Consider the following 18,442-nt stretch of genomic DNA (forward strand, 5'->3'; position numbering starts at 1 on the left):
GAGTCCTTCGATAGTCTATTACGGAAATCTTTCTTCGATTGGGCTCTCCACTGGGTTGGTACGAATACCACATATTATGTCATCCATGATCTACTACATAAAATGGTATGCTCTGTCTCCAAGGATGAATGCTTGGGAGTTGACTCCAGCAAGCCCAACCCAAGAGATATCCCAACCACCCTTCGTCACTTATCTATCATGGTTGATGATCCACTTGTGCTCAGCAAGGTGCCTCGGTTAAAAAACTTGCACACTCTTGTCCTATGGATTCATGGTCATGATCGCAGATGGGCTGTTATGGTTAATAAGGTGCTCAAAGGATTCAAAAACTTGAGGGTTCTGAAATTAGAGTCATCTGCCACTTGCAAGCACAGGTCTCTGAATGCAATTGGTGATCTAAAACACCTCCGATACTTGCATCTTGACAAGATTGTTGATACAACTCCATTGACTAAATCAGTGTACAAGCTCTATCACCTGCAGACCATGATTGTTCTATGCTTGGATCCTTCTACAAAAAGAATAGGTGAAGGCATGAAAAGCCTGATTAACTTGCGACATCTGATCCTACCGTCGGTAGCAATTCCCACAATAGCTAAGATTGGAAAACTTACTTCCCTCCAGGAGTTGGACAAATTCCATGTCAGGGAGGGGAATGGCTGCAAGATAGGTGAGTTAAAGCACTTGAGGGAGCTCCGTGGCGAGCTACACATCAAGAATCTTGAGAATGTGAGAAGCTGCGAAGATGCTAGGGAGGCTGAGTTGCATAATAAAGAGCATCTCCGCACACTAGTGCTGCAATGGGATACAAATTCGAGTAGCACTTCTGAGGTGGCAGCAAATATAATTGATGGCCTCCGACCACATTTTTGCCTTGCAGATCTGAAAATTATTGGCTACAGTGGTGCTTGTCCTCCATGTTGGTTGGAAACTCGATATCTCGCCATGCTAGAATCCATTACTTTGAGCAATTGCGAAGAGTTGGAACTCCTCCCACCCCTTGAGGAGCTGCCTTTCCTCAAGTTTCTGTCTCTTGAAAATATGAGGGCATTGAGACAAGTTGGTCATCCATTCCCTAGGCGTAATATGGTCACTTCTTTTGGAAGGTTGGAGGTTCTAAAGTTTAGGAACATACAGATGCTGGCGAGGTGGTCTGGCGTAGAGGATGGTCAATGGTTTCCTTGCCTCAAGATCCTCAAGATCGAGCACTGCTCTAGGTTGATGGCGTTGCCCCCACTACCTCATAGTTTGGAACGACTGGAAATATATGATGTGGGGTTGACTACTCTTCCAAGACTATGGCAATGTCAAAATAATGATTGCGAGAGCTCGTCGCCATCAAATCTTCGTCTCTTGAAGATTCAGTCTTGCCGCAATCTAACGTCTCTAGATGGAGGCTTGCTACAACACACTGATCATTTTATGGCTGTCGAGGAGTTGTTCATCCAGCAATGTAAAGCGCTGGTGCATCTGCCGGTGGAAGGATTCCAAAAACTCATCTCGCTAAGAAGCCTCCAGATACGGAAATGCCCGCGCTTGCAGAGACGCAATGCGCCTCATGATGACTTCTTTCTTCCCTTGTCGGTCCGGACAATTTCTATGATGGATTGTGGTGAGATGGACGCATCACTTCCTGGTGCGATGCAGCACCTTGCATCTCTCTCCATGCTGGTTGGAACCCATAGTTTCACAGCCTTCCCCTCAGCAGAGGTGTTCAGAAGGCTCAAGGTACTTCACAACTTGTCCATTGTTCGTTGCACAGAGCTAACATCATTTGGAGGTTTGCATTGACTCATCTCACTCAAACGCTTGGAGATCAAAAGTTGCCCCAAGCTTGTGGAAGCAGCAGCAGCAGCTACGCCACCAGTAACCAGTGATCCCGACGAAGGGGCAGCTGATGGCTCTGCATCGCCACTCGACATACTCCAGATTGATGACCCCTCATTGCTGCACTTGGAGCCATTAAGAAGCCTTACATCCGTTCAAGTTGTGCCCTCGTGGGATTGCTCCAGGCTCCCATCCTTACCTGAGGAGTGGCCATTATAAGTCCGCAGTCCCGACCAAGTGATCCAGTTGAACAAGGCACTCTCTCTGAGGTTCCTCTCTGGGAGCTCTAAAGAACTCAGCTCCCTCCAGGAGGTAGCGTTCCCCTCTATTCTAGTCACTGCCAGAACTGCCCAATTCATCACTGACTGTGATTCAGAGTTGGAGGACAGGTTCCACAAGAAGATAGGCCAAAATTGAAATAGGATTTCCAACATCCATCAGGCGGTCTTTCAGTCAAAGAAACAAAGAACATAACAACTAGCAAATTGTTACCGTATCCTCTCTCTTGGTAAGACCAATCTGTGCCCTTCCTGCACCTCTATCTTTTTATTTGACCCGCATGTTTCTCGAGATACTTATGAATCCAACCATCTCGCTTTCTTCCCTGCTGACAAATTGTTACCATAAGTATCAAGCAGGAGTTTATGAAAAAAGAACAAATGAGAGAAACTTGAAGTTGTGGAGATTAAGTACTAGATTTATTAGAAGCACTAGTTATTAAACTCCAAATACCTGAATATTTCAAAGCATGGTTAGTTTACTCCGGAAGCTAGATATTTCATTTGTTTCTGATGTTTGATTGAAGAACTAACTGAGTGCATTTAAAACTTGTTTCTGGCAAAAGGAAAAAGTGTGTTGTTACATGCCATTGCAAACTTTGCTTGCCAGTTCTAATGATGATTTGCTGCCCTTGTATTTTCCTGGTGTTTCTTTGAATATCAGTTTTGAGAATAAAGGTGCCAAAAGTTTTATTGCATATATTTTCAACTTCTAGATCTGTTTCTGCCTATAAATTGATCTTAATCATACAAACAATGCTAATTCTTGCCATCTCTTTATTAAAATTTAATTTCTCAAATCATGTCGCTTAGATGAAGCTTTCTTTTAGCGCTTAAAGTATCAGTGAACTCAGAAAAGTCACTCTGCTATATTATAGACTGCTTAAAGTATCAATGAACTCAGAAAAGTCACTCTGCTATATTATAGACTTGAAAGTAAATCTCACGAGTTGTTCTCGAAGTGCGCTGCCCGATGAAGCAGAAATATGTTGCGTATTTATTTTTTACTTCAAAAACAAGGTCTTATGGTGTGTATCTATATAGTTTTATGAGTTGTTTCTTTCTTATTTGTTAAATCAATGCCCTGGCATACACTTTGAGACTCGATATCATTGCAGCTAGGAGTTGTTTTAGATGTTTCTTACGCATGAGGTATAAAGAAGTCTCAATCCTGCATAGCTTTTGCGAGCGCTTGGCATCTGAATCGAACTTTTATTGCGGAATCTCAGAATTTCATTTTTTTTTTGCACTAGCAAAAATCAATTTGATAAATTTCACATGTTGTTTTTAATATGCAGAACGCGCTGGATCAACAAATTTTAATTCTGAAGCATGTAGAAGAAATCATTCAATAATCATGTCTCTCTACTATGAGTTCGCCATTTTATTGACATTGCAGTACAAAGCGAGGTTGTTCCTGAAGCAATTGCTCAGGCCAGTCTGTTGGTTTTTTAATGGAACAGTCTCATGGAAGATGGACATTTGTTCTTAGGCATATATTACATAAATGATAACAGTTTTTCAGGTAAAGCAGCAGCAATGTCTCCTAAACTTTAACCTTGGCAAGCTCATGTAAAAATACACCCTCCAAAGCTATGTTTTTGTTTCTGAAGGTAATATCTTAAGTCCTTTTGGTTTCAAATTATTTGTAATTCCCATTTTTTGTTGACTTCAATACTTAGGGGCCATTTGTTTGCCCATAATTCAATTGCATGCAATTCAAATACAAGCTGCAATTGAAAATGCTGCATTTGAAATTGCAATTGCAAAACTTGCTTCTGTTTAACGGTCTGTAATTGAAAATTGCATATGAAATTGCAGCTGTTTGGTTGCACAATATCGAAAGATATTTATTAGTCCTACTCCTACAAATAATCTGATAAGGTTAATTATGAATCCATCCCTCTTATAACTTATTAAATTTTCTGTCTACTCAACTCATTGGCTGTAATTATCTGTTTCCATAAGTTCTATGGATAAGATGATTTAATTTATCTGGTCTGGAAGAATAAAAAGTTTTTTCTCCGACCTGCTTAGCTCATAACTTTCAGATGAGTAGGGAAAAATAAAAAATTGCTAAAGTATGGCTCTAGTTCACCTTTTCTTTTATTAATCAAATAAAAATATATATTATAATTTGCTCTATTTATACTAGTGAGATTTGTTCTTATAAAATTTACGTCGAATTCCTCTTCTAGTTGGAAGAAGTTACAACTCTTCCAAATAGCCGTGTATAGTGGAAATAATTATGACAAAGTTAAAATTATCCTGACGATAGTCCTTAACTTCTCTATTTCATCTAGTTTTTCCCTGATTATGAGTGACGTGTGATCAAAGCCTTTCTCAAAAAAAGGAAACATTTATTTTTGCTGGCCCATTGTTGATCGAAATATTACCGTACGACCCAAAATGCTGTGTGCATCAAACTCTTTAGGGTAGATGCAGCATCATAAATCTTGAATAGTTATCTAATTTCTAAAAATAGGAGCATCTCCATTAGAAATTGTAGAGGAAAGTTATGGCCTCCTGAAATTTTGATACATGATTTAACTTTTGATGTAGTAGATCTTGCTCCAGGACCCTATCCAGACCTACACAAAATGGCTAAATCGGTCCACATTGGTTTGGTGATATTTGTGGATCATTAATTTATGATCAATTAGAAAAATTAACAAGTAAAACTAAAGATGTGATATTTCAAAACAGGATTGGTCCAATTCATATGTTCAAATTCACGAGCCAACTTATTTTGTTCACAACACATTTTCCAGTTAAAGAAAAGTTTGACTCCACATTAGGTTTTCTACTTCTGATGATAATTTGTATTGCTTGGATGTTTCTGGTGCCACTTTGAACCTCAATTTGAGAAGAAAACTGTTGATATTCCATGGTCTTTGATCTTACTCTTTCACCCAATGCAAATTCTCAGCATCTTTTTCTTAATTTGTTTACCAAATTATATCCCACTTTGATAAAGCTTTTTATGAGTGCTTTTCCCTAAAGTATGACTTGTGTAACATGCTCTATACAGTAACTCTGCTACATCAGTCTTTTCTGCAGTAAACTAATCAGTAAACTCTGTCTTACAGGTTGCTTTCAGAGGACATTGGGCTTTCTTTTATGAATGCCATGGCATACACATTGAGGCTATAGTGTGGTTAAAACCTCAAGTTCAGATGTTCTTTTATCTGGTGCAGCTTCTTGGTATCTAAATTATAGGTGATATTTCAGAGAGAATATTATCCTTTTCTAAACTGGTGAGAAATTAGGTCTGTAGATTTTGCAGGTTATTTTATGAGATGTATGATACAACATAACAGCAACTTTTAATTTTGGAGACTTAAAGAAGAGATAATTGTTTAATTCAGGCGGAAGCAATGGATTGTAAATTTATGAGAAGAGAGTAATTGGGCTATGCTCCTCTATCTGCAAGACAGACAGAGACACAGAGAGAGAGAGAGAGAGAGGTTGTTTTTATTAATGTTGTAGTACAAATTGTGGTTTGCTCTGAAGCAATGATTAGGGACTATCTAGTCCCGCTATTTGGCATTTTGCACAAATAATAAATCAATCTTAATTGACTCGTGAGAGATGGACATAAATTTATAAACATATAATGCATACCTGCAACAGAATTGCTGGTATAATGAAAGGAACATGAACTCATAAAGCTTTGCCACAACAACCTTCTGCAGTGACACAACCTCCACAAGCTTTGTCTCCATTGGTGACTGTAGTCCTTTCATATATCTACTCATGGGTTCCATATTTATTGACCTGCTTGCATGGATATAGTGTGATCCCCCAGAATAAGGGCCGGAGCACCACATTACACATCAATTTAGGTAGCTCAAGCGCTGGGGAGAAAGATACCAACTAGTGGATCAAAGTCCCAATGGTACTAAGTACAAAACATAATGCATACTTTTGCTGCACATAGTGAACAATTTTTTGCCATTGAATTGGTTAGATGAATGTTAGGGCTTCTCTTCTTAATTCTGCATTCATGAATTGACATACATTACCCAACCGATGCGTATATAGCTTTTATTTTGGAGATGGGGTCCCAGAAGGACAGGTGAGTTGCATCATGGATGAGTTTCTTTTCTCTGAACAAGAAAGATCGATCCAGTTTCTTGTGTAGTTCAGGAGTCCGGACAATCTCATTATATGATCACAAGTTTTTTTTTCTTCTTCTTTTTTCACTAAACACCTCTTAGATTCTACGACTGATATTAGCTAGCTTTCTAGCAATTCTTCCTATAACCTACTTAAGTTCCTTTTAATGAGAAAGATCATTTTATTGCAAGACAAATCATTCCACAAGGCTTAGACTATATCTATAAAAGGCTTACCCTATAGCAGAATAATGCGATACACTCTTTTGTTGCTCCAAATCCAAAAGGAAAGAACAATAATCCTATAAATGTACGTCAATTTTCCTTATGACTAATCTAGAATTGCTTCCCCTCAAATACCTGGCCAAATTTCCAGTTCGCAGGAGCCACGTCATCGGACTGCACCATCTTTCCATCGCTTGTTGTCACTCGAAATGACAGGCTTTGCCCGAGCAAGTGCCGTCGAGTCTGCCAGTTTTGGCCCCAGTTCCTGGTCATGGTTATCCACCCGGTTCTCGACCCCTTCACCTGCATGGCTTTCACGTCCCCGGCCCCTCCCACGTTATACATCAACACCAAGATCCAGTCTGGGTTGCCCTTGATCTCGAACCTTACGCCACCTTTCTTGATGCATGGGACCCTTCGGAACCGCACCGGGACGATCCCGGCGTGGTAGTCCTTGGTGATCTTTGTGAACATCGGCATCGAGAGATCGAAGTGCTTGCGAGGAGGATTGCACCAACCGCCATTGTTGCCCGGCTTGGCAGCATTCGGGGGGCAGAAGTTGGTGGCGGTGATGGTGATGGTCCCCGGCGCGCACCACCGGGGATCGTTGACGCACTGGAGCCGGAAGCATGCACCGCATGTGAGGCCATTGTTGAAGAGGGCCGTGCTCAGTGCCGCCGTCTTGAGGCCATAGCCTTGCTTGAAGAGGTCGCCGTAGCCGCATGCTCCCTCTGTTGGTCATGAGTGAGGGATGATGGTAAAGAAGAGGAATAAAAAGCTTGGCCACCCAAAATTTATTCAATTGAGATGAATTACAAAGTCAAATTTGAAGAGAAAGCAGAAACAAGGAGAACTTAGAAGTATTCAGTTGCTCCAGATCAATCACACGAAGAATAGAGTAACAAAAAGGTATTTGGTGATGCAGTGAAATCCGACAATAAATAATGCTGATATTTATCTTCTATGTGCGCAGAAAAAATCCTCCTTCCTTATATTGAACTTATAATTAATCTTCCACCGGAGCAAATGGAAGGTCTTCCATAATTCTCTAGAAACTGACAAGGCTTTGTGATTACATAGAAGACAGAAATCATGTCACATTATTCAAAGATCAATGTCAATATGATTACTCTTTATTTTTTATGCATACTAATCGATGAGATAAGATTGTAAAGACAAGTTTACCATGTCAATATATGTAACCACAAGAAGAATGCATTTACACTCCTTGGTTAGCGTTTTTTATGATCACCACCATGATGAGAATACTTTTAGGAATGGAAACACATCCTTGTCTGCATGATATACATGTATATGCTCCGATACTCAAAATTAAAAAATTATGAAGACAAGACTGCTGAAGCAATGGTGATCGAATAAAAAAAAAACCCATGCATGGTCTTGTAGCACTGCTGAGTCAAAGTAGGTTACATCTAGTAAAAATGAAACACGGACCAGAAAACCCTTAGATCAGTCAATCATGTACACGCAAAAAATGAACTCAACCATGCTCAACTCCCCCATAGATATGCTATTTAAAAAGTATATATATATATGGTAAAAATAATGTCTATTATGAAAATAATGACTATAGCAATAACTTTATCTCCCTTCCTCGGATCAAATACAAAAAATCAAATATTGGCTCGTGATTGCAAATATATTGATCTTTTTTGGAGCAAAACGGTGGTTATTGGTCCAAGATTTTATATACAGCTAGAATGCATGAGCAATATATATTGAATGAAGACTATAACGCACGCATGGTTTCTTTGCCGCTCATGTCGCCATAAAACGTCGCAAAAGCTTTATGCCATCCCTTGTGGGCGGCCACCCCGGAGGCCATCAGTAATATAGCCATGCATGCAACGCAAGCAATAGCCAAACCCATCCTCTTTCTCTCTCTCTCTCTGTGCGTGTGTGTGTGTGTGGTGGTGGTGGTGGGGCTCTAGCTTCGAAGGTCGGTATATATAGGCTAGGGCTGGTGGCAGAGGGGGAGAAATCAGGCTTGCACTACATAAAAAATAATTTAAATACTATTTGTGCAGATAATTAATTAAGAGCAAAGTTTTGATAGATTAAATTGGGATGCAGTGTTTAATTTGCTAAAATAAAGCAGTATATTAAAATAATAACTTGCTATTTGTGTGGAAAATAAATTAGGAGGAATGATTTGCTACATTGAATGGCGGTGTTTAATTTTGAATCTCCCGCATTAATTAGCAGCATATCTTGGATTAGATACAAATGTATGTTATAAATGGAATGCATTTAATAATTATCTATTTTTACTTTATGCATGTACCTGAATTTTTTTTTGAGTGGAAATTTTTTGTGCATCGCTAAAAAACTAAAACTAACCATGCATAGAATTTTTTATAATATAATATTTTTTTTCCTTCCACTAAACTTTCCAATCATATTTATTATCAGCACATTAATTGTTGGAAGAAATACAGGCCAGATTTTTTTAGTCTCCTACCACCTTGGAACATCTTGATACTAAATTGAAATTTGAAACTTTTCATATCTGCAGAAAAATAAACAAGATGTAAATTATTAAAATTCTAATTTTACTACTTCAAACACTATTTTTTTTTTTGAAGCAAATATAATCTAATTAATTTTCTATTTGCCACCACTAAATATCACGTAATCATGTCCGGATCCACACGTAGTCAAACTAAGAATCGATGATACACACACATATATATATATATATATATATATACATATATAAATCATCGTTTTTTTTATACTATCGCTTAAAATTTTACAGAGGAGAGTGCAACAAATTCAATATTACATACTTTATTCCATTTGGATAATTCAATCATTGAATTACTAGCAGAATTCCAACGATCAATCAAATTTCATATAGTTGCAAAGTTTCATATGCAACTTATTTTGGAATTGTTGCTGGAAATTGGACCCGGAGGCGACCGTCGGCTGAGAAGGAGGAGCTCCGGTGCTGGAATGGCAGGTGGCGATCTGTCGGCGAGCGGCGTCCACCGAAAGACCTGCAACAAGCCGGTGGCCAGGGTTTCCGACGCCGGCCCTCCGATGCTTAAGTCAGAGAGGACTAATATGTAGAGGGAGGGAGGAGATATGTTTTCTGAGTTTCAGAGTCCAACCCCCTCTAAGGAGGAGGGGTTTTCCTTTTATAGAGGGATACAGATGTACCTGTAATGTGGCGGGGCGAATGGGTTACCGCCATGATTGAGCACGTTGTCCGAATTAATGTACGATCGTGTGAATTATTGCGTTGCCGTAGGAGATCAGGCCGGAGCCAGTGAGTCGTCGTGGCTGATCGGACGTAGCCGAGTGAATCAGCTATTTGCCATGAAGGGCTTGAGATCCGTAGATGGTATTAATTGTTGAGTGAACCAGAGATTATCAGAGACCATGCGCATTGATGGTTGAGTGAACCGGAGATCAGCAGAGGCCATGTGCATTAATGGTTGAGTGAACCGGAGATCAGCAGAGGCCATGCGCATTAATTGTCGACGGTGGTAGCAGGGCATGGTCTCTGGTCGAACTGCAGAAGGATGTGACCGCAGTAGGTGGACGGTAAGATCGGGCTTCCGAAGTCGAGCTTCCGAGGAAGATCAGGCCGAGGTCGAGTGCTTGGATGGGGCGTCTCGGAGTCGAGCGCCTGGTCGGACGTCGGGCCCGGCCGCTCGCCTTCGAGTCGGACGCCCTCGGGTCGGGCGCCTTCAGGCACATGATGGCCATGCGCCCATGTATTTCGGAACAACTTGTTTTTCCCCCAACACTACCCTCCGACTTTCGGGTTCGAGCTGCTTGCGAGCTCGGATGCGGAAAGTAGCTGTCTTTACCGTATCAGTGTGGGCCAGAAAGTTTTGAATTATTCCGGCGCTCCGCATGCTTTGAGGCATTCTTAATGAGAGAAGACGGGACGACGCCTTTTCGCCTTTCGAAGCGGCCTCGCGTCGTGGGCTTATGATGGGGCTCCACGATCTGATGGGACGCCGCCTTGATTCGGTATTCAAAGCGTCGATCTAAATTGGATATGCCGTTTCGGTCCCCGGGGCCGACATGTGGCACGATCTGGACGGGAGGCGGGATCCTATCTCGCCGATCCGGGCCGTTGGAGAGGTCTATATAAACCCTTAACTTGGCCCTGAGGGCTTCTATTTGGCCGCCGTTATTGTTGCTCCTTCTCTCCCTATCTTCCTGCTCTCCAGCTTTTTTCGGTGACATTCTGAGGCATTTTCCGGCGATCGTCCCGATTTTCCTCCTTCGAATCATTGACATTTCCGGCGGAAGTTTCAGTAGGTGCCTCCCCCCTCGTTTGCTCGGAGGTTTTTTGCTTTCTTTTTTTTTCCTTCTTCTCTTTCGTCTTTTCTCTAGGATGGGTCGTGGTCCGGATGAAGTCGGATCCACTCTGAGTAGGGAAGAGTTGGAAATGACCGACGAGTGGTTCTTCCCTGAGTGTGGGTTCCGTCTTGAACTTGCGGGGCCGGAGGATCGGTGACGAGGCCTCCCACAGGTCAGATCGGAGTGTACATGGAGACACTCCGGGCCGGCCTGCGGTTCCCCCTCCACGGGTTTTTGAACGAGCTCCTGGTGACCTATCAGCTTGTCCCAGCGCAGCTCGTTCGGAACGCGTGGAGCACTATTGTAGGTTTTTTATCCCTTTGCCTTCTGCACGGGATCCCAACCTCGGTCAACGTCATCCGGCATTGCTTCTTGCTGAAGTCCAATCCGGAAGATGGAGAGTGGCTTTACCTTGCCCTTCGGGGCGGTCGGTCGCTCTTCCGAGGCGCTCCTACATCCATTCATGGGTGGAAGGAGAAGTTTTTCTTTTTATCCTCCGAGCTAGCGTGGGGGTTCGACCCCAGGTGGGGGCAGGCCCGGCTCAAGACCGCCAACAAGCTCCCCAAAATTTCCGAGGCCGAGCAGAGGATCCTCGACGCTCTTTGCGGTCTCGAGGAAAATATTCTTTTGAATGACCTCGTGAGCGAGGATGCTTTGGTCAATGTCGGCTTGAGCTCGGCGCGCCCCCAGGGTAAGGGTGGTTGTCGTTTTTTGCCTCGTTCGTCTTATTCCTTCTCCTCTTCTCTCATCTCTTCTTTTCTGACCTCTGGGCTTTTCTTTTTTGTCTTTTCAGACGTTCCCAAGATGGTGACCAGCAACGTGACCCTTTACGCCCAGTTCAGGAAGAGGGCAGCTGAAGCTGGCGGGGTCCCACCCGAGCCTAGGAAGAGGGCAAAATCTTCGGCGGGCGCAGCCGCCGAGGCGGGTGCTTCGCAGGCCGGGTCCTCGAGGCCTGCTCGGAAGGAGGCCCCGAGCATCGACCGTGGGGGCTCAAGCTCTGCGGGGACTTCTACGGCCCCCGCTTGTCCAGCTCTGATTTCACAGCATCCTGGTCGGCAGCCCGTCCAGCTGCGACGCTCGGTCCCCGAGCCGAGGAGCAGCCAAGGGGTCCCGAAGTCGTCATCGCCGAGCCCAGCGAGGCTCAGTCTCCCGAGTCCTTCTGGGGGCGAGGCCCGGCAAGAGCGGAGGGGCTACTGCCCTGAATGGACAGTTTTTGAGGGTGACTCGGCCCTCCATGACGCCCGAGTAGCGCACCAAATCTTTCGGGTCGCTCTGCTTCCGGCCGATCAGGCCGAGTTCCAGTTCGCGGACTTCGACAGTCTCATGGACAGGACCCACTGCTCCGCCATTCGGGTAAGTTCGCTTTCGGCCCTAGCTCTTGTATTCGATTTTTGGCCTTGGCTTACTCTTCCGTTTGTTTTGTTTGCAGCATCTTCACGAGATCGACATGTTGGTCTCCGTGGCGGCAGACTACCGGGCCCGTAGATGTCTGCAGGGGCAGGAGGAGGCCGAGAGGAGACTCGGCGAGGTCGAGTTCGCGCGGAGAGAGCTTCTCGCGAGGGTGGAGGCCGCCGAGGATGAGCTCCGGGCTTTGACTGCGGAGCTCGAGGGGGAGAAGGGCGCACATGCCCTGGCTAGGTCGGAGGTGCGCGCTGCCAAGGCTCGTCTGGCCGAAGCTCGTTCCGCGATCACCGTCCTCGAGCACGAGGCGAGGGGCGCCCGATTGAAGGTTGAGCAGCTCGAGGCTCGGGAGAAGAGGGCCTCGGAGCAAGCTCAACACGCGGTGCAACTCTTCCGAGAGTCAGAAGAGTTCCGCGAGCTGCTGGAAGAAGAAGCCGTGGATGGACTTATCCGCGGCTTCGAAGACTTTCGAAGGCAGTTCAAGTGGCTCTGCCCCAATTTCAATCTCAGTATGCTCTAGCCCGGAGGGGGGATCGACGAGGACGAGGGCGGGCCCGAAGGCCCGGCTGGCACTGAAGTCGAGGCAGCCGAGGAGGCTACTCGGGACGCATCCGCCGAGGAGGCTCCTGAGGGAGTGCCTTACGCCACCCTTGAGGCCGCTGGTGACATTCCGGCCGAGACTTCTGCAACCGCGGCCGGGCAGGCGGGAGAACCCGAGGTGGCCCCAGCCGAGAATTCCGAAGCGGTCGTGGTGGACGACCTCGGGGCTGGCGCTGAGGCTGCGACTACTTCCTAGGACTTAGTCTTTTTTTTCTTTCTTTTTGTAAATGAGGTCGGCCATTGAAACTATTGTACGGCCGAACCTTGATTTTGTACTTAGCCTTCGGGCTTTCATTAATGAAAGGCCTTCTTTTTGCAAATTTATGTTTGCCTTTCTCTCTCTCTTTTGCGCAGTAAGTAGGCTTTCACCTTAGTCGTTCGAACTGAATTCTCTCCAGCGAATCCCTCTAAGTTTTTGAGCTCAACTAAGTTCATAGACTTAGGTTCCGATCACGTTTGCTAAGTTGTTAAGCTTAGCTCTAATAGGGATTGCATTTAAGCTCCGGGCTCAGACTTTAGAAAAATTCGCTAAGTCTTTGAGCTCGGATTTTGAAGAGGTCTCACTAGGCCCCTAAGTTTGTCTTCCGGGAGAGTTTTGCTAAGCCCTTGGGCTCGGCTTCCAGGTCGCCGAAGCATTGAGCTCGGGCTCCGAAGGAGTTCTATTAGGCGTTTAGGTTTTCTTTCTGAAGAACTTGGCCAAGTCCTTGGGCTCGGCTCCTAGGACAAGCTTGTCAAAGCTTTAAGGTCTGACCCCGAAGAGATCACAGATTGAGGTCAGGCCATTGTTGGAGCTTTCGTGCTTTTTGGTCTCGAACTTGGTCGAGGTTTCGCCGATCATTTTGTAGTACAAATAAGCAGATGTAATGACATAGGTGCTGGGTAGGATCATACCTCTTGCACCATCGGAGTCGATCATCTCAGGTTGAGGTAAGCGACTCCATCCTGTGGTTGGCCTTTAGGGGCGTTCCTCGGCTTGTAGTCAGCTTCCGTAGGTGGTGTTATCTGTCGTAAGGATGGCGCTTTGGTCGGGGTCTCGCGCAACAGCATAGCTTGCACCGGCCGAGCAGGGGAGAATGTTGCGTTTCCTACGAGGTGTTGTCTACTTCAGGCACGCCTGCAAGCCAGGGGGTTCGAGAAGGTACTACCCTGTTGTTGAAGACGTCGAGGGTCTGCGTAGGTACTACCCCGTTGTTGAAGACCTCGGGGGTCCGCGTAGGTACTACCCCATTGTCGTTGTCGGGCGCCACGGGGGGCCGCGTAGGTCCTACCCCGTATATCTTCCTGAGGCCGAGGGAGCTTGGACTCACTGTCGACTCAGCGGGGCATCCCGAACTTAGTCGGAGAATCGAACACGAGGTCGAGGGAGCTTGGGCTCGCTATCGACCTGGTGACGCTTCCCAAGGTCGAGGGGTTTGGGAACGCACTGTCGACACACGGGGCATCTCGACCTTAGTCGAGGAATCGAGCACGAGGTCGAGGGAGCTTGGGCTTGCTGTCGACCTGGTGACGCTTTCCGAGGTCGAGGGGTTTGGGAACGCACTGTCGACACACGGGGCATCCTGACCTTAGTCGAGGAACCGAGCACGAGGTCGAGGGAGCTTGGGCTCGCTGTCGACCTGGTGACGCTTTCTGAGGTCGAGGGATTTGGAAACGCACTGTCGACACACAGGGCATCCCGACCTTAGTCGAGGAACCGAGCACGAGGTCGAGGGAGCTTGGGCTCGCTGTCGACCTGGTGACGCTTTCCGAGGTCGAGGGGTTTGGGAACGCACTGTCGACACACGTGGCATCCCGACCTTAGTCGAGGAACCGAGCACGAGGTCGAGGGAGCTTGGGCTCGCTGTCGACCTGGTGACGCTTTCCGAGGTCGAGGGGTTTGGGAACGCACTGTCGACACACAGGGCATCCCGACCTTAGTCGAGGAACCGAGCACGAGGTCGAGGGAGGGGCTCGCTGTCGACCTGGTGACGCTTTCCGAGGTCGAGGAGTTTGGGAACGCACTGTCGAGACACGAGGCATCCCGACCTTACTCGAGGAACCGAGCACGAGGTCGAGGGAGCTTGGGCTCGCTATCGACCTGGTGACGCTTCCCGAGGTTGAGGGATTTGGGAACGTACTGTCGACACACGGGGCATCCCGACCTTAGTCGAGGTCTTTGAGGAAGATCGAGACCGAGCTCGACGTCGACGTGGCGAGGTGTTCCAGACTTGGCTGGTGCATCCGAGGATCACAAGTGTTCACTGTTAGAAGGAGCACGAAATAATTAAAGGAGAACTGTAGATGAATTAACATGAGAAGGGATGAGAATTGTGTTCCTCATCGCCAAGGACCCCATAGGGCTCTATTGGTAGTACATCCGAAGATTTTCGAAGTTCCAGCTTCGTAGAATGGGAGTTCCTTCGAGAGACTCCAATTTGTATGCTCCAGGCCGCTGGACTCGCGCGATCCGGTAGGGTCCTTCCCAGTTCGGGGCAAGCTTGCCCTGCTCGGTGGGCTGAGAAGTTTCTGCTCTCCTGAGGACGAGATCACCTACCTTGAAAAGCTTGGCTTTTACTCTGGAGTTGTAGTATTGTTCCGTTTTTCGTTGATATCTCACCATGTGAACTCGGGCTGCCTCCCTTGTCTCTTCAACGAGGTCCAAATTGTTCTTGAGCTGAGAGGAGTTGGAGTTTGCATCATGGTGCGCTACCCTTGGCGAGGGGAGTCCGATCTCCAAGGGGATGACAGCTTCTGTTCCATACGCCAGATTGAAGGGGGTCTCGCCAGTGGAAAGTCGGAACATAGTTCTGTAAGCCCAGAGAACATTGTATAAATCCTCGACCCATTACCCTTTGGATCGGTCGAGTCTAGCCTTGAGCCCCTGTAGAATGGTGCGATTCGTCACCTCGGTTTCTCCGTTTGTCTGTGGATGGGCAACCGAGGTGAAACGGTGGTCGATGCCGAGCTCGGAGCAGAATTCTCTGAAACGGGCGTTGTCAAACTGACGGCCGTTGTCAGATATGAGGATGCGGGGGAGTCCGAATCTGCAGATTATCGACTTCCAGACAAGATCCCGCATCTTCTGCTCAGTAATTCGGGCCACCGGCTCGGCTTCGACCCATTTGGTAAAATAGTCAATGGAGACCACCAGAAATTTTCTCTGTCCGGAGGCCAGGGGGAATGGCCCCAGGATATCAAACCCCCATTGGGTGAAGGGCCAGGGGGCAACGATCGAGGTCAGCAGAGCTGAAGGTCGGTGTTGGATATTGGCATTCCGCTGACACTGGTCGCACCTTCGGACGAAGTCCGTTGCATCCTTCTGAAGTGTGGGCCAGTAATATCCCTGGCGCAGGATTTTGTGGGCCAGTGCCCGGCCTTCCAAATGGTTCTCGCAGATCCCTTCATGAACATCTCACATAGCGTAATCTGCCTCTGATGGGCGGAGACATCTAAGGAGGGGAGAGGTGAACGACCGGCGGTAGAGCTTGCCTTCATATAGTATGCACCGAGGGGCTTGACGCTTAATTCGGCGAACCTCGAGCTCATCGTCAGGGAGGGTTCTATCCTGTAGATAGTTGATGAGTTCATCCATCCAGCTCGGCTCGGCCTCGATGCAAAGGGTTGGCTCGGGCTCTTCGGTGCTGGGCGTTTGGAGGTATTCGAGTACCGTCGTCTTCGGGAGCTCGCTCATGCGGGAAGTCGCCAGCTTCGACAATTGGTCCGCCCTTAGGTTCTCCGTTCTGGGAATATGTTGGATGCTGAAGGAGCCCAGGGTAGATATGAAGTTCCGCACCTTTTGGAGATAGTTCTGCATCGATAGCTCTCTGGCTTCAAAGTCTCCCAAAATCTGGCTCACGACCAACTGGGAGTCACTGAAAACCTTTAGGTCCTCCACTTTCAGCTCCTTCGCCAGTTTGAGCCCGGCGATGAGCGCCTCATACTCTGCCTCGTTATTCGAGGCTGGAAACTCGAGGCGTAAGGCCTGCTCTGCAACCACCCCATCTGGGCTTGTAAGGATGAGACCTGCTCCGCTACCCCCCGAGGTCGAGGAGCCGTCCACATATAGGACCCATGGCTGCTTCGGGGTCCCCTCCGTTGGCATGAGTGGGAGCTCGGGATCGTCCAACAAAGTGCACTCTACGATGAAATCGGCGAGTGCTTGGGCTTTGATTGCCGGCCTCGGACGGTATTCGAGGTCGAACTCCCCGAGCTCGACTGCCCACTTGGCAATCCTACCAGCATGATCCGACTGTTGCAGGATCTGCTTCACAGGCTGGTCGGTCAGTATGGCCACAGTGTGGGCCTGGAAGTAGGGCCGGAGCCTCCGAGCTGAGATGACCAGGGCGAAGATTGTTTTCTCCAACTTGGAATATCGGGTCTCGGCATCCCTCAGGACCCGGCTGGCATAATATACTGGTCTTTGAAGTTTGTTCTCTTCTTGGACAAGGACCGAGCTTACTGCAACCGAGGAGACGGCCAGGTATAGATAGAGGAGCTCACCCTACTGGGGCTTCGTGAGTAGTGGAGGGGAAGCAAGAAGGTGCCTAAGCTCTTCAAAAGCCTGCTGACACTCTTCCGACCATAAGAAGTCTTTCGGTCGCTTGAGAATTTTGAAGAATGGGAGGCACCGCTCGGCTGACCTGGAGACAAACCTCCCCAGAGCCGCGACCCTTCCGGTGAGTCGCTGTACTTCCTTGACCGTCTTTGGCGGCACCATCTCCTATAGTGCTAGGATCTTCTCAGGGTTTGCTTCGATTCCCCGTTGGGTTACCACGAACCCAAGGAATTTGCCCGAGGTGACTCCGAATGCGCACTTGGCAGGATTGAGCTTCATCCAATACTTCCTGAGTTCGGAGAATGTCTCATTGAGGTCAGCCACATGGTCCTCTGCTGTTCGGCTCTTCACCAGCATGTCATCCACATAGACCTCCATGTTTCGGCCTATTTGGTTTTTGAAAACCTGGCTGACCAGCCTCTAGTATGTTGCTCCGGTATTTTTCAACCTGAAAGGCATCACTTTGTAGCAGTAGGTGCCCCTGTCGGTGATGAAAGCCGTCTTCTTCTCGTCTTCTGGCGCCATTCGGATTTGATTGTATCCCGAGAAGGCATCCATGAATGTCAGCAACTGGTGTCCCGAGGTGGAGTCTATGAGCTGGTCGATGCTGGGGAGTGAAAAACTGTCCTTTGGGCAGGCTCTGTTCAAGTCGGTGTAGTCCACGCACATGCGCTACTTCCCGTTGGCTTTCTTAACGAGGACCACGTTGGTGAGCCAGTCTGGATAGGAGACCTCCCGGATGAAGCCGGCCTCGAGAAGTTTGTCCACTTACTCGGTCGCTGCTCGTTGTCGTTCCGGGGCGGAGCCCGTTTCTTCTGCCGCACAGGTCTGCAGGTCGGTTTCACCTGGAGTCGGTGAAGCATGACCTCAGGGTCTATCCTCGGCATGTCGGCGGGCGACCAGGCGAAGATGTCCATATTGGACCGAAGGAACTCGATCAGGCGGTTTCTTTCAAGGAGGCTCAGGCCGGAGCCGACATGCACGGTTAGCTCTAGGCAATTTTCTTGTGAAGAAATCTGGGTAAGAAGCTCACCAGGTTCTACCCGTCTTTTTCGGGGGTCGTCCCGCACTTCCAAGGTTTCAATGGGCAGCATCTGATCGGGCATTTGAGTTGGCAA

General features: G+C 47.2%; 2 protein-coding genes across 2 annotated transcripts; one reads left to right on the top strand and one right to left on the bottom strand.

The window, feature by feature from the left end:
* The first annotated feature begins 102 nt into the window (after positions 1–102).
* Positions 103–1,791, top strand: LOC120108300 (putative disease resistance protein RGA3). Its single transcript, XM_039121885.1, has one exon. The coding sequence runs from the start codon at positions 103–105 to the stop codon at positions 1,789–1,791; it is 1,689 nt and encodes a 562-aa protein (XP_038977813.1).
* Positions 1,792–6,465: 4,674 nt separating this feature from the next.
* On the bottom strand, positions 6,466–8,339 carry LOC103718199 (expansin-A23-like). The gene is made up of 2 exons (XM_039121886.1): positions 8,210–8,339; positions 6,466–7,179 (listed from the first exon to the last, which is right to left on the bottom strand). The coding sequence occupies exons 1-2, from the start codon at positions 8,337–8,339 to the stop codon at positions 6,560–6,562; spliced, it is 750 nt and encodes a 249-aa protein (XP_038977814.1). The 3' UTR covers positions 6,466–6,559.
* Between the last annotated feature and the right edge of the window lie 10,103 nt (positions 8,340–18,442).

The sequence above is a fragment of the Phoenix dactylifera genome, unplaced genomic scaffold (assembly GCF_009389715.1).
Source record: "Phoenix dactylifera cultivar Barhee BC4 unplaced genomic scaffold, palm_55x_up_171113_PBpolish2nd_filt_p 001262F, whole genome shotgun sequence".
Lineage (NCBI taxonomy): Eukaryota > Viridiplantae > Streptophyta > Magnoliopsida > Arecales > Arecaceae > Phoenix > Phoenix dactylifera.